This window comes from Marmota marmota, unplaced genomic scaffold, assembly GCF_001458135.2.
Source record: "Marmota marmota marmota unplaced genomic scaffold, marMar, whole genome shotgun sequence".
Lineage (NCBI taxonomy): Eukaryota > Metazoa > Chordata > Mammalia > Rodentia > Sciuridae > Marmota > Marmota marmota.
The window spans coordinates 14,269,283-14,288,455 of record NW_026000272.1 but is presented as its reverse complement, the minus strand read 5'-3'; the positions used below and the strand labels follow the sequence as shown (position 1 = coordinate 14,288,455).

The 19,173-nt window shown below is 37.6% G+C and overlaps 1 protein-coding gene across 8 annotated transcripts in view; it reads left to right on the top strand.

The window, feature by feature from the left end:
• Positions 1-19,173, top strand: part of LOC107152541 (integrator complex subunit 6-like) — a 76,297-nt gene that overhangs the window by 47,195 nt on the left and 9,929 nt on the right. For 3 of the 8 annotated variants that reach the window (XM_048797028.1, XM_015498045.2, XM_015498044.2), the window contains 8 exons: positions 751-861; positions 3,119-3,337; positions 4,345-4,468; positions 5,730-5,872; positions 7,415-7,649; positions 10,908-11,282; positions 12,142-12,235; positions 12,595-13,535. In XM_048797028.1, the coding sequence (XP_048652985.1) occupies positions 751-861; positions 3,119-3,337; positions 4,345-4,468; positions 5,730-5,872; positions 7,415-7,649; positions 10,908-11,282; positions 12,142-12,235; positions 12,595-12,703 (1,410 nt within the window). In that variant the 3' untranslated portion in view covers positions 12,704-13,535. Of the gene's footprint in view, positions 1-750; positions 862-3,118; positions 3,338-4,344; positions 4,469-5,729; positions 5,873-7,414; positions 7,650-10,907; positions 11,283-12,141; positions 12,236-12,594; positions 13,536-19,173 lie in introns of those variants that run through there. The other 5 variants (XM_015498047.2, XM_048797029.1, XM_015498046.2 and 2 more) reach the window with 5 other exon arrangements.

The window sequence follows — 19,173 nt, the reverse complement described above, 5'->3', positions numbered from 1 at the left end:
GCTATTTTTATGAAACACATCCATGTTTCTCTTATTAAAACTGATCTTATGAAATTATAATTTTGGAATGAAGAATAAATAGGTATTGATTCATGTGTTATACCAACTTCCCTTTTTAACTCTAGAAATTCTCAATCTTGGGGACTCCCTCTGAAAACAAAATGCTGAAGACATTGTAGTTGTTTATGTTCTAGGCACAGCAAGAAGTAGAGGCACTGTAAACATTACTTGGCCTCATTTTGGGTATTATAGTTGGAGACAAACACTCACAATGACTTTGAACTTGTAATGTAATCTAAATCCAGATTCTCAAACCTATTTCAGAGGTTGATGTGGTAACTTAAAACCAATTTTCTAGAGGTGAAAAGGCAGAATCTTCATTGGTGTCACTGGGAGGAGAAATTGGGGTGTGTTAGTATTGACCATGGCAGGAATGGGGTCCACAATAAAATGCAATGTGAAATGATTTTATGACTTTGGAATTAAGACTGAAAGCAATTTACTTATCTGAATTTGCTGTTACTTGCTCTTCTTATCCCACTCTCTTCTGATTTTTTTTTTTTTTTTTTACTTTCTGCTCCTTACCTCTCTGCTATTTTCATTGCCACTTTTTAATGTTCCATGTTTGGTTTTATGTGCAGCGCCTTGACTTCTAAAAAATTAATCATGTCCCTTTGCCCCTTATAACTGAACTTTGAGTATTTTAAGATTTATTCTATTCTTACTGTTGTGTATTTTGTTTCCTTATAGCCATTAAAGAAAGCACTAAGGATGATGGGAGCTCCAAATCTGATATCAGATAATTTAGATTGTGGACTTAGTTACAGTGTTATCTCTTACCTTAAAAAACTCAGCCAACAGGTAGTATTGGTAAAAACAAACAAACAAAAATCCTTTGCCCTCAGAAGTGCATTTCCTTATTCTTTAGTATAATTGTAATTTTTCCAATTAAATGTATATATATATATATATATATATCTACACTTTATTGGCTAGTAATAATGTGATTTTCTATGGCTTCTAGCTTCACCATTTAAACTGCAGTTAAGGGTCTGTCAGTATCGTTTGATGCTGTGCCATTTTTCCTTCTGCCTGCTGGTTTGTCCTATTCACAACTGGCTGATATTTTGTGGCCTAAGAGGGACAGAGGCTTAAAAGAATTCTCTCCTGGGTCACATTTTGTCTATTCTCAACCTAGTTTCTCCTTGAATCGCTTTGGGCTAGAGCATCCCCCTTTTGTAGGTCAGCACACTGAGGCCTGGTATGGTGAAATGACTTGCTTGAAATTCATTTTTAGGCAGCATGTAAAGGACTTACACTCTCACATGCTACTAGCCCTTGGATAAACAGCTATCTGCTTTACCCTGGAGAAGGTGAAGATGAGACCAGTGTTCCTCAACCTGAAGAGTGGGATTCAGCCTCCTCTCTTCTTGCCCTCGAACTCTATCTGTTCCTTTAGACCCCACCTCATGTGCCATTATTCACTTTGTCCCTTGGATGCCCCTCTCTATTAGTACCTCATCCTCCACTCACCCCTCCTTACCATATTTCTCACCTCTACCTAGCCCATTCTTATAGGATGTAAATGTTTAGGAACTATTGAGTTAGCACTCTACTACCATACAATTGTTCTATATTATGTGACAAATTCAGGCAGCAGTTTTACTGTCTTGTGCAAATTGTATGCCCAGGTAGGGAACAGTAGTAGCATTTGCAGTGGCTACAATGCTTCAAAACAAATAGATTTGGATGTTTGGCCTTTGCAAAAACCAAGAATAGTAAGCAAAGTGTCATTTTACTAAAGGACCGAAAGGAGTCCACAACTGGCATGCTGACACATCTCGCTAGGAACTGGCAAAAACTTCAATACTGTTAAGAGCTTACTGGTTCCTACTGGTCCAGCGTGCCCCAAAATGAAAAAAGAAAGTAAAAGCAAACCCAGAGATCTTATCTGCCAAGTGTCCCCCCAACCCCTTTTCCTCTCTGCTAAGTTTTTTTGTTTTTGTTGTAAATATTTTGATTCGGTTATTTATTTATCTATTGGTCCATTTATTTTTTTTTAACATGATGTTTACCTTAGGCCTTTAAGGCTGTGTCAGCAGGGTATGGCCACAAGGAAGAATAATGAACAGATTTGAAACTAATGCAAGTTCTTGGACCTTCTGGGGCACATTGATTATATATAGTTTTATAAATGAGCTTTCAAGAAAATTTAATGAAGTAGACCACTCATTTGCTCTTAAGTCATATTTAAGAATTTTTTAGAGCTAATAAACATAGACTCAGTTCCAACTATTAGGGAAGATCAATAAATATCCATGACCAAACCAAAATAAATCCAAAGTTTTGGGGGGACTTAATGAACATTGGTGGAATTTTACCTTTTAGAGAGAAAGATATCATAAATAATTTATAATATTTCTAATTACTAACTTAATTACTACTTGAATAACTATGTCATCAGTGCTCCTTAAACCATCTCAGATGTATATAGAACACAAAATATGTTAAATATCTTGCTACAGTGCATTCTCAAGCAAAATTAATCAAGATAGTATAAAATGTCTATTAAAAGAATTTTTCATCATAAATTAGTGAAAAACTTATTGAGTACACATTACAAATTATTGGTTTGGTAACATTTGTTAAATTAAGCATTACAATATAAGGCTTTTTATGTAGTCCAATGTTAAAAATAAACAGTTTAATTTTTTATATATAACGCCAGTCTATATAATCTGAATTTTAGCACTAATTTACATGTGTAAATAGAGTCTAAACCTTTATGTCTGTTTCTGAAACAAATATGTTGATGTAGACTAGATGCTTTAAAATTACTATGAATGAAATTCTTCCCCATGGTTTCCATTCTTTCTACAATTCAGCCATAATTTTGACAATAGACAAGAGACAAAATATATTATTTGCCTTTCCAGCCCCCTCTTTGTTTGCTGTGATAGTACAGAGAAGCACAGGAAAATGTTTAATTATCTGTTTTTCTGTAATTTGCAATTGAAGTTGTTCTTTGAGGTTCTTAAAGTATTATCTTTCTTAAGTAGTAAAAATGGACAGCAGTAAGGTAGATGTTTTCATAACATACTATGTACTTTCATTTTAGACCAAACTAGAATCAGAACGAATACTAGCATCAGTGGGGAAGAAACCTCCCCAGGAAACTGGTATCAAAGTGAAAAATCATTCTGGAGGTGGTGTGTCCTTGGTTCACAATAAGAATTTTAGAAAACTATTGAAAGAGATTACAGGGGAAACTGCACTGAGACTGACAGAATTGAATACCAAAGAATTTGCTGGCTTCCAAGTAGGGCTCTTAAACAAGGTAAATGGTGACATAAAGAGATTGTATACGTTTGAACTTGTCTGATACATTTATGTTATTCATATGGCTTTAGTTTTGAGATAATGACAGTCCTATTTTGGAGTTAGTAGTTATTAATGGAACAGTTTAGGAATTCTCCTGCTAGTGATGCCAAGATGGAATTAAATGTACAAGGAATGTTTGGGAAACAGCACCTGTGATAGGTAATGGAGAGAGCCTCCAGGCTGCCATGCTAATCTAGCATCTGTGAGAGAGCAGGCAGGAAGGAGGATTGAGAATGAAGAGACGCAGATGTTGGTGCAGCTTGGAGAAAGTCTGGGCCAGCCCAGTGGGGACATCTGGTATGAGCTTTTCCCATGGAGAAGATCCACTGGCAGAACTGGCTAGGCTCTACCATTTTCTCCATTCTTAGAAGGAGCAGGACCTCAGCTCAGTTCTGTAGCAGTTGCCTAAGTCCCTACAGCTGGACGCAGCTCACTGTACTCCCTTTGGAGTCAACCATTGCTGTCCTATGGGGAGATTCCAGCAGCCCACCTCTATAGCTGCCAAAAGACTATGTCTAGATTACAAGCAGTGGTCATGCAAGGTGACCACAGGAATAAATCTCAGGATTTTGAATTTAAAATGATATACTTGAAAAGGGATATTCCGGGGCTGGGTTTGTGGCTCAGTGGTAGAGTGCTTGTCTAGCATGCATGAGGCACTGGGTTCGATCCTCAGCACCACATAAATGTAAAATTAAGATATTGTGTCCACCTAAAACTAAAAATTAAATATTTATTTAAAAAATTTAAAAAAGAAAAAGAAAAGGGATATTCCTAGTGACTTTAATAGTGTTGTGGGTGTCTTAGAATAATCAGAACAACAAATGGAAATTTTTCACTGTGAAAATTCTACCATAGTTAGTTAAAGTAAATATAGCTCTTTTCAAAGAGTTTAAGAGGTCAGGTATTACATTTCTAGATTAGAAGCCTCAGGAGTAATTGAAATTGTTTCATTTCAAACAGGATTTGAAGCCTCAGACATACAGAAATGCTTATGATATTCCACGAAGAGGTCTTTTGGACCAGTTGACCAGAATGAGATCCAATCTGCTGAAAACTCACAAGTTTATTGTTGGACAAGATGAAGGTAAATTGAACAGGGGAGTAATTTTCACTAGGAAAATGCCAGGCATGACTTTCATGAAATTTTCTCTCATTATGAGTAGTTTATGTTGTAATAGTTTAATGTTTCCAAGTGCCTGTTTTCATGGAATCCCTACATCTGCTCAGACATAATTTATTTTTCTCAAGTTTAAAGGCAAGTGTGCATTCATCAACACATACACCACACTCACCATACTTTGCCTCAAACAACCCCATTAGACAGATAGTGTGTTTATGCTCATAAAATGGGCATTAAAATTGACAATGAGCATTTTTGTAGTTTTCCCAGGTATAGCCCAAAGTAACAGAACTTAGGTCTGTCAGATTCTCCAATCTGCACACCCAGAACTCTACTACCCACTCTACCACCCAGCTTACTGTGATAAAGAGAATACCTCATTTCTAGAATAGTAATGAACTGGAGAATCATGATCGTTTGCAATTTCCCCTTACTCAGTTTTGTTCATTTTAAATGGGTTCATCCATCTAGAAAAATCAGCAAATCTTAAATTGGACAATCCTCAGAAACCCCTCACAAAATTTTGTGTAAGGGGACTTAGCTAGAAAGATAGCATACACATTTAATTAAATCCTCAGGTTATGGCCCACTAACCAAGATTCTCTGTATAATAAGAGAATGCCATGGAACCTCAGCTCTTTCAAATGTAGCAGATTCATAGTGTTTTGGGTTAAGATGAAAGGTATGAAGCAGGTCATCCATTCTTTTTTATTATTAATTTGTTCCTTTTAGGTATACATGACAGTAAAGTGTATTTTTACATATCGTACCTACATGGAGTAGAACTTATTCTAATTAGGATCCCATTCTTGTGGCTGTACATGATGTGGAGTTTCACTGGTGTATTCATATACAAATATAGGAAAGTTATGTCCAATTCATTCTACTGTCTTTCCCATCCCCATCCTCTCTCCCTTCTCTTCATTCCCCTTTGTCTAATCCACTGGAAGAATAGAAGGTCAGCCCATTCTTAAACCTGGCTTGAAGGTAAGGGAGTTGTTCTCATCCTAGGGATATGAGCCTGAAGGCAGTAGTAATGGTAGACTAAATAATGATTGGGATGAAGAGAGAAATGATTCAAGATCCCAGAATGCCAGATTCAAGATTTTTGACTTTATTGGATGCCAAGATGCACATTGTTAAACCCAATGATGATCAAGTCATCTCAAAAGGGACATGCACTCCAATTGTAGAGCATCAATTTAATTGCTGGTGATTTTTACAGATTCCCTTCATAGTGTTCCAGTTGCACAAATGGGTAACTATCAGGAATATCTAAAGACAGTGGCCTCCCCATTACGAGAGATTGATCCAGACCAACCAAAACGACTGCATACTTTTGGCAATCCATTTAAACAAGATAAGAAGGTAGGATGCCTATTTCTATTTCTGTCTAAATTGTGATACCCCTTTGATTCTCTTCTTTTTTGGTAAGAGGAATACAAATGAGAGATAAAATGTGATCCCAGGGCTCTTTGTGGATGGAAATGGGAGCCTCCCGATGCAAGAATGTGTTGAATGAGTAAAATAATACCTGCCATTTTTTAAGTACCTGGTAGGAGCTGGTGACTTTAATGATTACATTTTAATGCTTACAACTGTTTTGCAAGGCTTATATTGAGCAAGTTTCAAAGTTCTGTGACATAAGTAATAAGAACCAGGATTTGAACCCACATCTTTCTGGCTCCAGAGTCTATATTCAGTCCTACCACCACACATTAATTTCACCAATTATTTTATTTCATCTGTTTCCATGAATCAGGTAGCAGGCTCTAGCTAGATGGTGATGAGTGTGTCCCTTGAAATATGGAATACTAGGTGATGTGAACTTTTTTGGGGGTGATGTCAATTTTTTGGAATTATCATCTAGAGCTCTCAATGTGGCACATGTGTGATATATCAACTTGACCATTTTAGCATGAAAACAAATGAGATTATATATGTCCTCATGGAGGAGACCATTGCTATTAAGGCACAGACCAGGCAGTAATCTCTTTTATAATCTCTTTTATATCTCTGAACTTAAAAGTATTTCACCTCACCGCAAAGGTTAACTAATTAAAGTATGTTTTATCTTTCTGTACCTTAGTGTCCTTACGTAACATTGGGGATAATAATTGCACCTAACAGGCAGAGCTCTGTGAAATATTAAGCAAGTTAGTACATGCACACTGTTTAGAACATTACTGGGCATGTAATAAATGCTCCGTGAAAATGTTTTCCCCTTCCAGTATAGTATATGGGGGGTTCCTCTGGAAAAGTCATTTTTCATGATTTTGTTCAAATTATAGGGTACATACTCTTAGGTTATTCTTCTATATTTCTGGCTCTCATCCTTCATCTACCCTCAAGATCAAAAAGTCTCCTTGCTACTTTGCTAGCACCAAGGTGAACATATTTGAATTCATATTGGAAGTTCTGGTTGGAAAAATCACTTTTTCCATCTATCTGCCTTTCCTAATCTAACTGTAGCATAATCTAACTGTACAATGATAATCAGTGTTTCTTAATGATTAGTTTTAAGCACAAAAGCACCAAAAGGAGAACTTACTGGGGTAGGGGTGGGCAGGTATGCAAAGTGGTTTATACTTCTCCAAAAAGGTAACTATGAGTTTATCCCATTTTGTTTGGTCAGAACTGCTCATTCCTGAAGCTTTCTGATTATTATTATAGCATGTTTGGCCTTGGACAACACCTTGTATGTTAGTTTCCTCTTCGTTCCACTTAGACTGGATTAAAATTGAGTCATTTTCTGAGAATAGAGTTGATAAATATTTGGCCTGTGTTTATACTTATGTAAAGTAATGTAATGTGTAATTGATTGATTGTATATGTATAAGACAAGTGTTTGCAGTTTTTTGATAGTGGAATCTTTGTTTTCAATAGAATATGTTTGTTAATGTCTTTTAGGGAATGATGATTGATGAAGCAGATGAGTTTGTAGCAGGGCCACAGAACAAAGTGAAACGTCCTGGAGAACTCAACAGTCCTATGTCATCTAAGAGAAGGCGGAGTATGTCCCTGCAGTTGAGGAAACCACAAACACCGCCTACTGTAACTAACCATGTGGGCGGAAAGGGACCACTCTCAGCCTCGTGGTTCCCATCTTATCCAAACCTCATAAAACCCACCCTTGTACATCCAGGTATAGAGTAGTGGTTGTGATTTCCTTATGGCTCCTAGAGGACTAAGACGCTAAACAGTTTTATTTTCTTTTGTATTCCTTTTTTTATGTTTAGTTGTTGTTTATTAAGTAAGTCATTTATTAAACCATCTATGTGGTAGGTGCAAAAGACCCCATGGGGAGCAGACAACCTGTTTCAAGGATCTTAGTATATATGAGGAGAAGAGATTCATAATAACACAGCAATTAACACATGGCATGGACATAGTAATTACTAATTAATTCATAACTTAGTAAGTAAATAAATAACAGTAATTAATAGAGAGATGGAGAGTTATGGGCATGTTCATTGTAGCCATTTGGAGCAGCTTCAAGGGTTGGGACAAAGTAGGTTTCCAAGGCAGTCAGAGTGAATTGGCTAGAGCGTGAATCTACACTTGCTCCCTGTGCTGTCACCTCCTGTTCATGCTCTAGCCAAGTACAGCATGGTGTCTGCCACCTTGACCCCACTAAAACCCTTCTCAGGCTCACCAGTGTCTGCTGCACCTTGCCATTACCTCTCAACAGCATTTGGACACCGTTGTCCATTCCCTTCTCCGTGAAGACCTTCATGAGTTCCCAGATACCTCGTTTTCTTTTCCCTTTAAAAATGGCTCTTTCCATCCTTTTTCTGTGTTTTCCCCCCTTTCCTACCTCTAGAAATTGGAGGGCCTCAAAGCTCAATTCCAGGGCATCTTCTCTTCACTGTGTTTTCTCCCTGGGTGATCCCATGCAGTCTGGTGGCTATTAAATTGATTTAGATTTCAACAACTTCAATATTTATACCTCTAGATGAGAGCTTGCTCCTTAGCTCCAGATTCTTATTTTACCATGGACATGGGTTCTCCACTTAGGTATCTAATAGACATATAAAACTCAATAGGTTGCATGTGTTTCAACTAGGCTCCCAACCTTTCCCCTCTTCAAAATAACTCTGCTGACATCCTTATGCATAGCAATTAATGACTTCATCCAGTGACATGCTGGTAAAGCTACAGCACCTGTGGGGACTGAGATGGCAGAGAAACTCTATATAGCATTTTCAGATTTCTCTAGAGTAAATAATGCTAATAGTATTAATGCCAGAATAGCAATCTGAGACTATTGAATTAGAGTCAGGAAGAATTGGGCGCAGTTCCCTCTCAAGAGCAGTAGAAAACTGGCTCATTCATACCCCTGGCATTGTTATTTACTCAGTAGTTCAGGTTACAAACTTTAGAGTCAGTCTGATTTATTATTTTATTCTTCTCTTACTTCCATCAATTTATCAAATCCAGGAACTTGACATTTAATATAATCCCTGTACTCTACCATTTTTTCTATTCCATGACTCTACACTACCATGATCTCTCACCATGCTACTATGATAGCTTCTTTTCTGATCTCCCTGATTCCTGTTCTTTTATTTCTTATTGTTTGTGCTTTTGGTAGTATGGTCATTTTGATAATATTCTGCCTATCCAAGAGCAAGGTAGATCTTTCCATCTTCTAAGATTTTCTTTGATTTCTTTCTTTAGGGTTCTGTAGTTTTCATTGTATAGATCTTTCATCTCTTTTGTTAAGTTGATTCCCAAATATTTTATTTTTTTTAGGCTATTGTAAATAGGGTAGTTTTCCTCATTTCCTTGTCATAGGATATGTCATTGATATAAGAAATGCCTTTGATTTATGGGTGTTGATTTTATATTCTGCTACTTTGCTGAATTCATTTACTAGTTCTAGAAGTTTTCTGGTGGAGCTTTTTGGGTCTTCTAGGTATAGAATCATATCATCAGCAAATAGTGCTAAATTAAGTTCTTATTTTCCTATACGTATCCCATTAATTTTTTTCATCTAATTGCTCTGGCCAGTGTTTCAAGAACTATCTTAGATAGAAGTGATGAGAGAGGGCATCCCTGTTTGTACTTGGGATGGAACCCAGGGATGCTTAACCACTGAGCCACATCCTCAACCCTTTTTTGTATTTTATTTAGAGACAGGATCTTGCTACCTTGCTTAGGGCCTCACAAAGTTGCTGAGGCTGACTTTGAACTCATGATATTTCTGACTCAGTCTCCTGAGTCGCTGGGATTATAGGTGTGCACCACAGTGGCACTCAGGTTCTGATTCACATTCTTGCTCCTAACTCACTCCTGGCCCTGAATCCAGAGTGATAGTGTCAGCAGGTAAATGGGTCCATGCCATGCCTATTCTGGAAGTGCGTCCTCCACTTTCCCAAGCACTTAGAACACACCCTGAACTCCTGACTGTGGGTCACAGGCTCTGCACAGCTTCGCCTGGAGGCAGGCAGCCTCTTCCTCCACTCCATGGTCCTCAGCAGGTCCCCCTCTGACCCTCACCCTTACTGCAGCCTGAACTGTCCCTCTAAATCTGCACAAGCCTGCTCTGTCTCCTCCTCAGGCTCTGCTCAGAGGACACCACCCAGAAGGCCCTGCCACCACCCTCAGCCCTGGAGGCCCCTCTGCTGCTCCCTCCCACTCCCCTGCCCACATCTCCCCCAACAGGAGTCCAGCTGGGGTGGCCTGTTGCTCTCCATGCACTTCCTCTCTGACTTCCCATCTCGGTGTAGGTTCCATCAGGGCAGGTGCAGTTTCTGTCTGCTTCAGTGATGATCCATCTCTTGGGATAGCAAAAGATGAGTAAAAGATATTTCAGGCTTGGAGTAAAAAGAAACCCACTTTGACACAGAAGGGGCGAAGGATGAGGACAATGAGATAGATAGATAGACAGACAGACAGACATAGATAGATAGATTGATTTGGGGTGATGGAGTAGAGAGAGCATATTCAGCCCCAATGTATTTTCTCAGAATATTTTAGATAGAAGTGAGGCAGAATTGTCTATTCATGTTACCTGGCTTAAAGCTCAGGTAACAGCTAGCTCAGGCAATGCATGGTAGTTTATATGTGACTTTGAGAAATCATGTCATCAAGTGAGACTTGGTACTTTTTGCTTTGTAAAGAGTAATAGGATGACACTAAATCATGAGTACCAGAGACTTCCCAATGTTTGTTGTGCTATCTCAGTTTCTACATGTTTTCATAGTAGCAAGAGGGAAAAAGGTGATCATGTAGTATTATTTTCCTGAGCTCAGTGTGAGGGGTTTCAGATTTCCACCTGGTACATATTTCTGCTCTGTGAAGTAAATAACTTCCTTGAAACTTAGAAGCACAGGGATGTACCTGTGGGATTGACATAATGCAACTACCTCATAGCTCAACTTCTTAAATTGCTTTCCAGATGCCACTGTCATTCATGATGTGCATGAAGAGAAGATGGAAAATGGGCAAACCCCACCTGATGGCTTCTTGTCAAAATCTGCTCCAGCAGAGCTTATGAACACAACAGGAGATGGTGTCCCACCCAGCCAATTAGATTCTCTGTCTGATGACTTCACTAGTCTCAAGAGAGATGGACCATTTCACAAACTTGGTAATAACGTACTTAGAGGAGGAGCCCCAAACTGCAATCTCTCCGTGGATGACCAAAAAATTGCAGTAGTATCTACTTTGGGAACTGCACCAAATGCATTGCAGATCACTCCTGCAATGGCACAAGGAATCAATGCTGATATCAAACATCAATTAATGAAAGAAGTTCGAAAGTTTGGACGAAGTAAGTAGGACTATCTATCAATAATGTAACAGTAAAACAGGCGGTACCTCTAATTCTATGATTCTGAAAAGATCCAAACCACCTCTTGATGTGCATTTTTGGGCAATATTGGGTTCTCACATAATTTAATGTGGTTCCTTCTGACTTTAACTAAAAAAATATAATCACCTTTCTTCTTGCTTCTTGTAATAGTTCCCTTTTGCTGCTGTAACAAATTATTTTGTTTATTACATCATGTATCATTGAGTTATTTAAAACAACACAAATTTATTATCTGATAGTTTAAGAAGTTAGAATTCTGAAGATACTTTCACTAGGCTAATATGAAGGTATTGGTAGGCCAGTGTTCTGAGGGCTCTGGCAAGAATCTTTTCCAACTTCCAAAGGCTGCCTGTATTCCTTGGTTCTTAGCCCTTTTCCTCATCTTTGAGTCAACAGAATTATCACTTTTTCTTCTCTCTAACCACTACTTCTGTCCTTCCATCTTTCTTCTCTCTGGCATTTACTGTCCCACCTTATAAGGATATTTGTGTGATTACATTGGACCTGCACATAAAAACCTGGATGATTTCCCCATCTCAACATCCTTGACTTAATTTTATCTGCAAATAACGTTTATTAGGTAACATTAAAAGTAACACTTTCACAGGCTCCAGGGATTAGGGCAATTTGAGGGAGCCATTTTTTAGCCTTCCACATTTGGTAGTGTTTGCAAGAGTTTCTTTAGTAGATACAAGCAAATATTTTCATTTGAGTGTTTAAAATACCCATGAAGAATGATTACTGAGGATGAATCATGATTCAATACTATATATTATTCATATTTTTAAAAATACTAAAGTTTTTTAAATCTCTTCAGAGTATGAAAGAATCTTCATTTTGCTTGAAAAAGTTCAAGGACCTCTGGAGATAAAGAAGCAGTTTGTTGAATTTACCATCAAGGAAGCTGCAAGGTGAGTATAAACAAGCTCTTCAGAGTATGTTTTGTTTTAGCAGCATGGCCCAATGCAAGACAGAGAAGAATAGGCTTTGCCTTGATTTTCGCAAACTCTGGTCCTAAGTCATAGTTAAGGCTGTCTCTAGAGGTATTTAGATTGATGTTATCTGCATCCAACTCATTCATTACTCTAGACTAATGTGAGCTTGGGCCTTCAGCTGGCACTCATTGTATTTGGTAAATCATATCTTCCTGTAAGGACAAATTGTATATCCCCCTGTAGGTGGAAAGTTCTGCTTTGTATCCCATTTGGTACCTTCCACACCATAAGTGCTCTAAGTATCATTTAGTTAATAAAATTTTCTTTTTTTTCAGGTTTAAAAGACGAGTCTTAATTCAGCAACTTGAGAAGGTGCTAGAAAAAATAGATTCTCATCACCTTCTCAACAATGTGAATCACATCAACAGCAGATCATCAAGTTAATGCAGAGACAAGTGAAAAAAAAAGATAAGATTTCTGAACTGTAGGACTGGTCAGGATATTGTTGAAGCCTCAAAGAGTCTAAGAGAAAGTGGTAGAGCTTTAAATTTTATGATTATCTGGCAGTAAATGTTGGACTTTTGCCTTAAAAATTTTTGTGAAAAGCATCATTTCTTAAAATTTTCTTGTTTATTTTCCCAAATTAAAGGAAAGTGGTGGTGTTAATTCAGTAGGCTAACTTCATAAAACCCTGCTGTCCCTACCACAGGCAATAAGGGAATCACTCATTTAAACTGCCATTTCAGGCATTTTCAAAGTAATGAGGGGCTACCTGCAAGTGGAACACCACTTGATGTTCTTACAATGTCTTTTAGAAAGAATACGCTTACAGAATCCAAGTATTAGTCATGTGTGTGCTAAACAGAACTTTCAACAATTCCTAGTTGTGCCTTTTAAACCATGCAATATTTTGGAAAGTTTGAATCAAAGAGTAAGAAGCTGCTATTTGGGTAACTTATTTCTCTGTGGGAAGGGGCAGGGAGAGTCACCAAACAATCTACCTCCAACTCTCTTGTATTTTGTCTAAAGACATTACAAAGTGCACCTGAGGCTGCCCTATGCTCTGGCTTTTGTTCTTGCATGTGATAACAGAACATCTTCAGGTGGACTTAAGTGCTTTGGAAGCACTAAAAGAAAAAAAAAATGTGTATGTGTCCTTTAATGTTTTATTATATAAAAGTTTCTATGGAACAGTATTGTTATGTTTGTATTATTTGTAAAAATTTAAGTATTCAAAGAGATTTTTGACTTTGCATATAAAAAATAAATCATTTTATTGATTTTCACAGTTTATTGATGATAGAGAAATTTCTAGTGGTGTGATTCTTGTGTCATTTTCAGAAAAGTGCTTACTATTCAATGATTAAGATATTAACATAGGCTTTAAGCTTCCAAATATCACTCACAGGACTGAGTGATGTTAGTGAAAGTACTGGGGAGGCCAGTCTCTCCTAAGAAACACTGAAGAGGAAAAACTGTCAGAATCAAGTTTATTGAATTTCTAGAATATAAGTCAAAAGTTTATAGCAACCAAGCAAATGCTATATCATGAGAAAAACCATTGAGTATGATAAGAACTTTGATGCATTTCAGTTTACCCTTGTCCATGCCTCCCCCTCCCCGCCCCCACCATGGCATGGCAGTGATTTTGAAGATGGCAGCCTGCATTCCAAGTATTGGGCTCCCGTTTCTGGAGGGAGTGTATGTTTGCACCTGTCTGGAGGACTCCCTAAACTGACGAAAAGGGATTAATTGCCTTTGTTTTACATAACTCCAAAGTCTCTCAGCATCTATGTGGAGGATATTTCTCAAAAATATTTCAAGGCAGACGAATAAGCTGCAGAAAATAATATGGAAAAAGGCTGGGAGGAAATTGGGGGTTATATGACACTTTAGAGAATTAGGGCTTTAAAATTCTCCCACATATACCTGGAAATCTAGGAAACCATATACATACCCAAAGTTAGAACTCCTATCTATAAAAGACCTGAGAGCACAGATTTCACCTCTGTCTGATCTTTAGACCCAGTTCAAGCAGGAAATGAAGGCTAAAATAAGGCAAAGTTGTAAACAACCTGTTTAAGTGTTGAAGAAGCATCCCAATAGACAGCTAATATACTATCACTTGGAGAATATTTTTTTTCTTTTTATTCCAGGTTCATGAGAAAACCTTTTGAACTACTAGATGACCTCCAAGTTACAGGAACAAAGACTTCAGAGACTATACATGACAAAGAATATAGTCCTTAAAAAGAGTTTAGAGAAGTTAATAAATAATTGACAAAATAGGGATGGGGCTGTGGCTCATTGGTAGAGTGCCTGCCTCGCACATGTGAGGCACTGGGTTCGATCCTTAGCACCACATAAAAAATAAAGATATTGTGTCCAACTACAACTAAAAAAATATTTTAAAAAATATTTTAAAAAATTGCTGAGAGCCACAGCCGAGTCGGAATGATGCATGGCATTTTTGCCAGAAGTGAGTGGTTGAGAGGTGACGCCAGCGAGCCATTGAGATGATGATGGTTATGTTAAGCTGTGTATTCAATTGTATTTTAGACCCCTGCTGTCCGCCTACTTTGGAGTTCTCATGCTACTTTGGAGTTCTCGTGGGGATTCCTGGAGAGTTCGAGTTGGTTGGGGAAGTGCCGGAGGAGGGATTTCTGGTTGGTGGTTCCTGGATGGGCTTTGTGGGTGGCGTTGGAGGGAGTTCGGATAATAAAGGAGTTTCTGTTTTGAACCTACAAGTGACTCGTGGTGGCTCCGTTATTTTGTGCTCAGCCAGACTGCGGCAAGAAATAAGACAAAATAACCCACAAGTAAACAATAAACCCTGGGAGGAGTCAGAATTTCCAGGGTCATTATATCATAATATTAAAAAAGGCCAGTTTTTAACAAAAAAAAAAATGTGAGGTTTGCAGAGAAAAAAAGTATGGACCAATAATGAGGGAGATAAGGGGCTGGGATTGTGGCTCAGTGGTAGCATGCTTGCCTAGTATCTGTGAGGCACTGGGTTCGATTCTTAGCACCACATACAAATAAATAAAATAAAGGTCTATCAACAACTAAAAATATTTTAAAAACAATGGGGGAGAGGAAGAAATTAACACAAAGTATCCCTCAGAAGGCATGGGAATTGAACTCAATAAACAAATACTTTAAACAAATGTCTTTACTGTCTTCAATATGATTGAAGAGCTAAGGGAAACCCTGCATAAACACCAAACAACCAGGAGAATGATGAACAAAGCAAAATGAATAAAGGGAACCAAATAAAAATTATGGACCTGGAATATACAATAATTGAGATGGAAAATTCTCTCAGAGGGTTCTATAGCAGATATGAGCAGACAGAAGAAAGACTCAGAAATTATCCAGCATGAGGAGCATAAAGAAAACAGAAATTCAACAACAAATAGAACCTAAGAAACTTAGCCCAAATAACATCATCAAGCATGGAATGAAAGATGGGGGGAAATAATTTTAAGTAAATGTTGGCCTAGAACTCCCAGGTTTAATAATATACATGAATCCATATACCCAAGGAGCTCAAAGAACTGCATTGGAGACAAACTGAGAGATATTATAATCAAAATGTTCAAAGACAAAGAGACTCCTGAAGGCAGCCAGAGAGAAAACACCTGTCATAACAAGAGATCAACACCAAGATTAACAGCTAATTTCTTATCAGAAGCATGGGAGGTCAGAAGGTAATATAATGATGTTTAAAATTCTAAAAATGGGGCTGAGGGTGTAGCTCAGTGGTAGAGCACTTGCCTAGCAAGAATGAGACCCAGGATTGATTCCTAGCACTGAAAACAAAACAAAACAAACACACACACACACACACACACACACACAAAGACAAAAAAAAAAAGAAAACCTCAACCAAGTTGTCTGTCCTGGGCCAAAGTAAACTTCAAAGACGAAGGAGAAATTAAGACATTATCAGAAAAACAAAGGTAGTTCATTACTAGTGGACTTTCCCTACGAGAAAGGGATTTTGATTAGGGCTGTGGGGAGGAGATAATGTAGAGTTGTTGCTGATGGTTACATAGTTTATGCTTGAGTGATGAAAAAGTTTTGGAAATAGGCATTGGTGATGTTTGCATAGCATTGTGAATGTAATCAAAGGCACTGAATTGTATGCTTAAAATTGGTTAAAATAGCAAATTTTAGATTATATATTTCAACCAATTTTTTAAAACATTAACTAGGTAATCTACCAAAAGGCATTGAATCATATACTTTAAATGGCTGAATTACTGGATGTGAATCATGTCTCAAAAAAGTTGTTTGCTAAAGATTAGTAAAATGGTTAAAAAGGATATGATTCAACTACATGCTATGTAAAAGAGACTCACTGTAGATTTGAAGCCTCAAGTAGAGAGAAACTGAAAGGATTAAAAAAAATCCACACAAATAACTGAAAATGAGATGGGTGGCTATACTAATATCAGAAAAAAAACCTTGAAGTAAAAAATTGCTACAAGAAAAGGGATGTTATATATTGATAAACAGGTTAATCCATCAAGAAAATGTAAAAATTATAAACATCTACTCAAAAGAGAGTGTCAGAATAAATGAAGCAAAAATTGACAGATTGAAGAGAGAAATACACTGTTCTATAATATTGTTGGGACTTCAAGAATAGATAGAACAACTAGTGAAAAGACAAATAAAGAAATAGAAGACTTGAATAATAGTATAACCAATTATATCTAACAGATACCTGTAAAACAATCCACCCAACAAAAATCAATTACTCATTTTTCTAAACTCATGGAGTATTCTTTAGGATTGATATATTAGGCCACAAAACAAGTAAAAACAAATTTTAAAATATTGAAAAAGTACCTTATTTGATTAAGAGAGAGTCAAACTAAAAATCAAGAGCAGTTGGACACTTACCTCATCATACAAAAAAAATAACTCAAAATGGATCAATACCAATACCTAAACATTAGAACTAAAACCATAAAACTCTTAGGATGAAAACTTTGGAGTAAATGTTAATACCCTTGAATTTGGCAATGGTTTCTCAAATAGGACATCAAAGCCCAAGCAAAAGAAGAAAAATGGAGATAATTTGATTTTAACAAAGGTAGAAACATTTTTGCATCAAAAAAATGTTAGGTTTTTTTTTTTTTTTTTTTTTTTTTTTTTTTTTTGTATCAAGAGAGTGAAAGACAACCCACAGGATGGGAGAAAATACTTGCAATGCATACATATGATAAGGATCAAGCATTCATAATATTTAAAAAACTCTTCCAACTCACAACAAAAAGATGACCCAATGTATCACAGGCAAAGAAGATGAAGAAAACCTCAGTGAATATATAAAATTGACAAACATGAAAGACGCACAAAATCTTTAGTAATTAGGGATAATCATATCAAAATTACAACAAGGTAGAAGCTCACATATAATGACCATAATTTTTTTTTAAAAATTTTGTTGTTGTTAATGTACCTTTATTTTATTTATTTTATGTGGTGCTGAGAATAGAACCCAGTGCCTCACATATGCTAGGCAAGTGCTCTACCTCTGAGCTCCAGCCCCAGCCCCAATTGGAATCCTCATACACTCCTGCTGAGAAAATAAATGGTAAAGCCCCCTGGGACAAAAATTTTGATACTTAGTTTTAAGTTATACATAGGGTCCCTATATGACCCAGAAATTCTATTCCAACATGTTTTCTAAAGACTTGAAAAACAGGTGCACACAAAGTTCTTTTCACAATTGATAATAGCGCTCTTCACAAAATCAAAAAGGTAGAAACAGTACAAATGTCTTGCAATGGGTGATTAGATAAACATAATGTGATATATACTTACAACGGGATAGCACGTGGTCATAAAAGGAAATAAAGTATTTATACATGCCACAGAGTAGGTGAATATTAAATATATTATGCTAGTCAAAGAAGACAATCAAAATAGGGCACAAGTTGTGATTCCATTTGTGTTAAAATATAAAGAATTGGCAAATCTACAGAGAAAGTGGGAGGGATGGTGGACGGGGAGCCACTGTTGCATAAAAACAAGGCAAACACTGGCATATATCAGTAGTAAATATCACTGGTAAAAATACTGGTACATATCAGCTGAGTAAATGTTTCCCCAGGGACGGGCGCCCTCCTGTGGTCCCAGCTTCTCCCTGGGCTGAGGTGGAAGGAGTTCCACAACAGCCTGGGCAACACAGTGAGACCCGGACTCACAGAGTAAAAACAAAACACAGGTTTTCAGAACCCTAAAATTAACCAAACGCTTGCAACCACAGGAAGAGCCTTTCTTCAGCCCAAAAGGTGGAACCTCAACATGGCCAGCAAGCTCTGTGGTGTTTCAACTTGCCCCATCGCCATCCCCCACCCTCGCCTCCACAGAAGCCTTGAAACCAGCAATCTTACTCTGTGGGAGCTCAGGACTGGAGCATCTGTCTGCCACTGGAGGGGCGGCTGCCCTCAGATCTCTATTCCGACCCAATTGTCACTGCTCCACATGCAGGACGACCCCTGAAAAGCGCCATTCTCAAGGCTGTTCCAGAGAACTCGCTGGGTGGGAACAGCTTCACCTGCCACCTGCAGGTGCGAGCTGGGAACCCCTGGAGCATAGTGGTCCACACAAGAAAGACAGTGGCCGTCATCGTCTCACTTGGACCCTATTAGGATTGCTTCTAACATTGTGCCTGGGAATAATGCGTACCTTTGGTTCTGGGGAGCGTGCTTCCCAACAAGTCCTTTATTTTTTGAAGCTTCAGTTTTTTTTTTTTTATATCGTATTATTTATTTATTTATTTATTTATTTGTGTGCCGGGGATCGAACCCAGTGCCTCGCACAGGCTCCACTAGTGCTGTAGCACTGAGCTACAATCCTAGAATCCCAGCCCCTCCCTTTTTTTTTTTTTTTTTTTT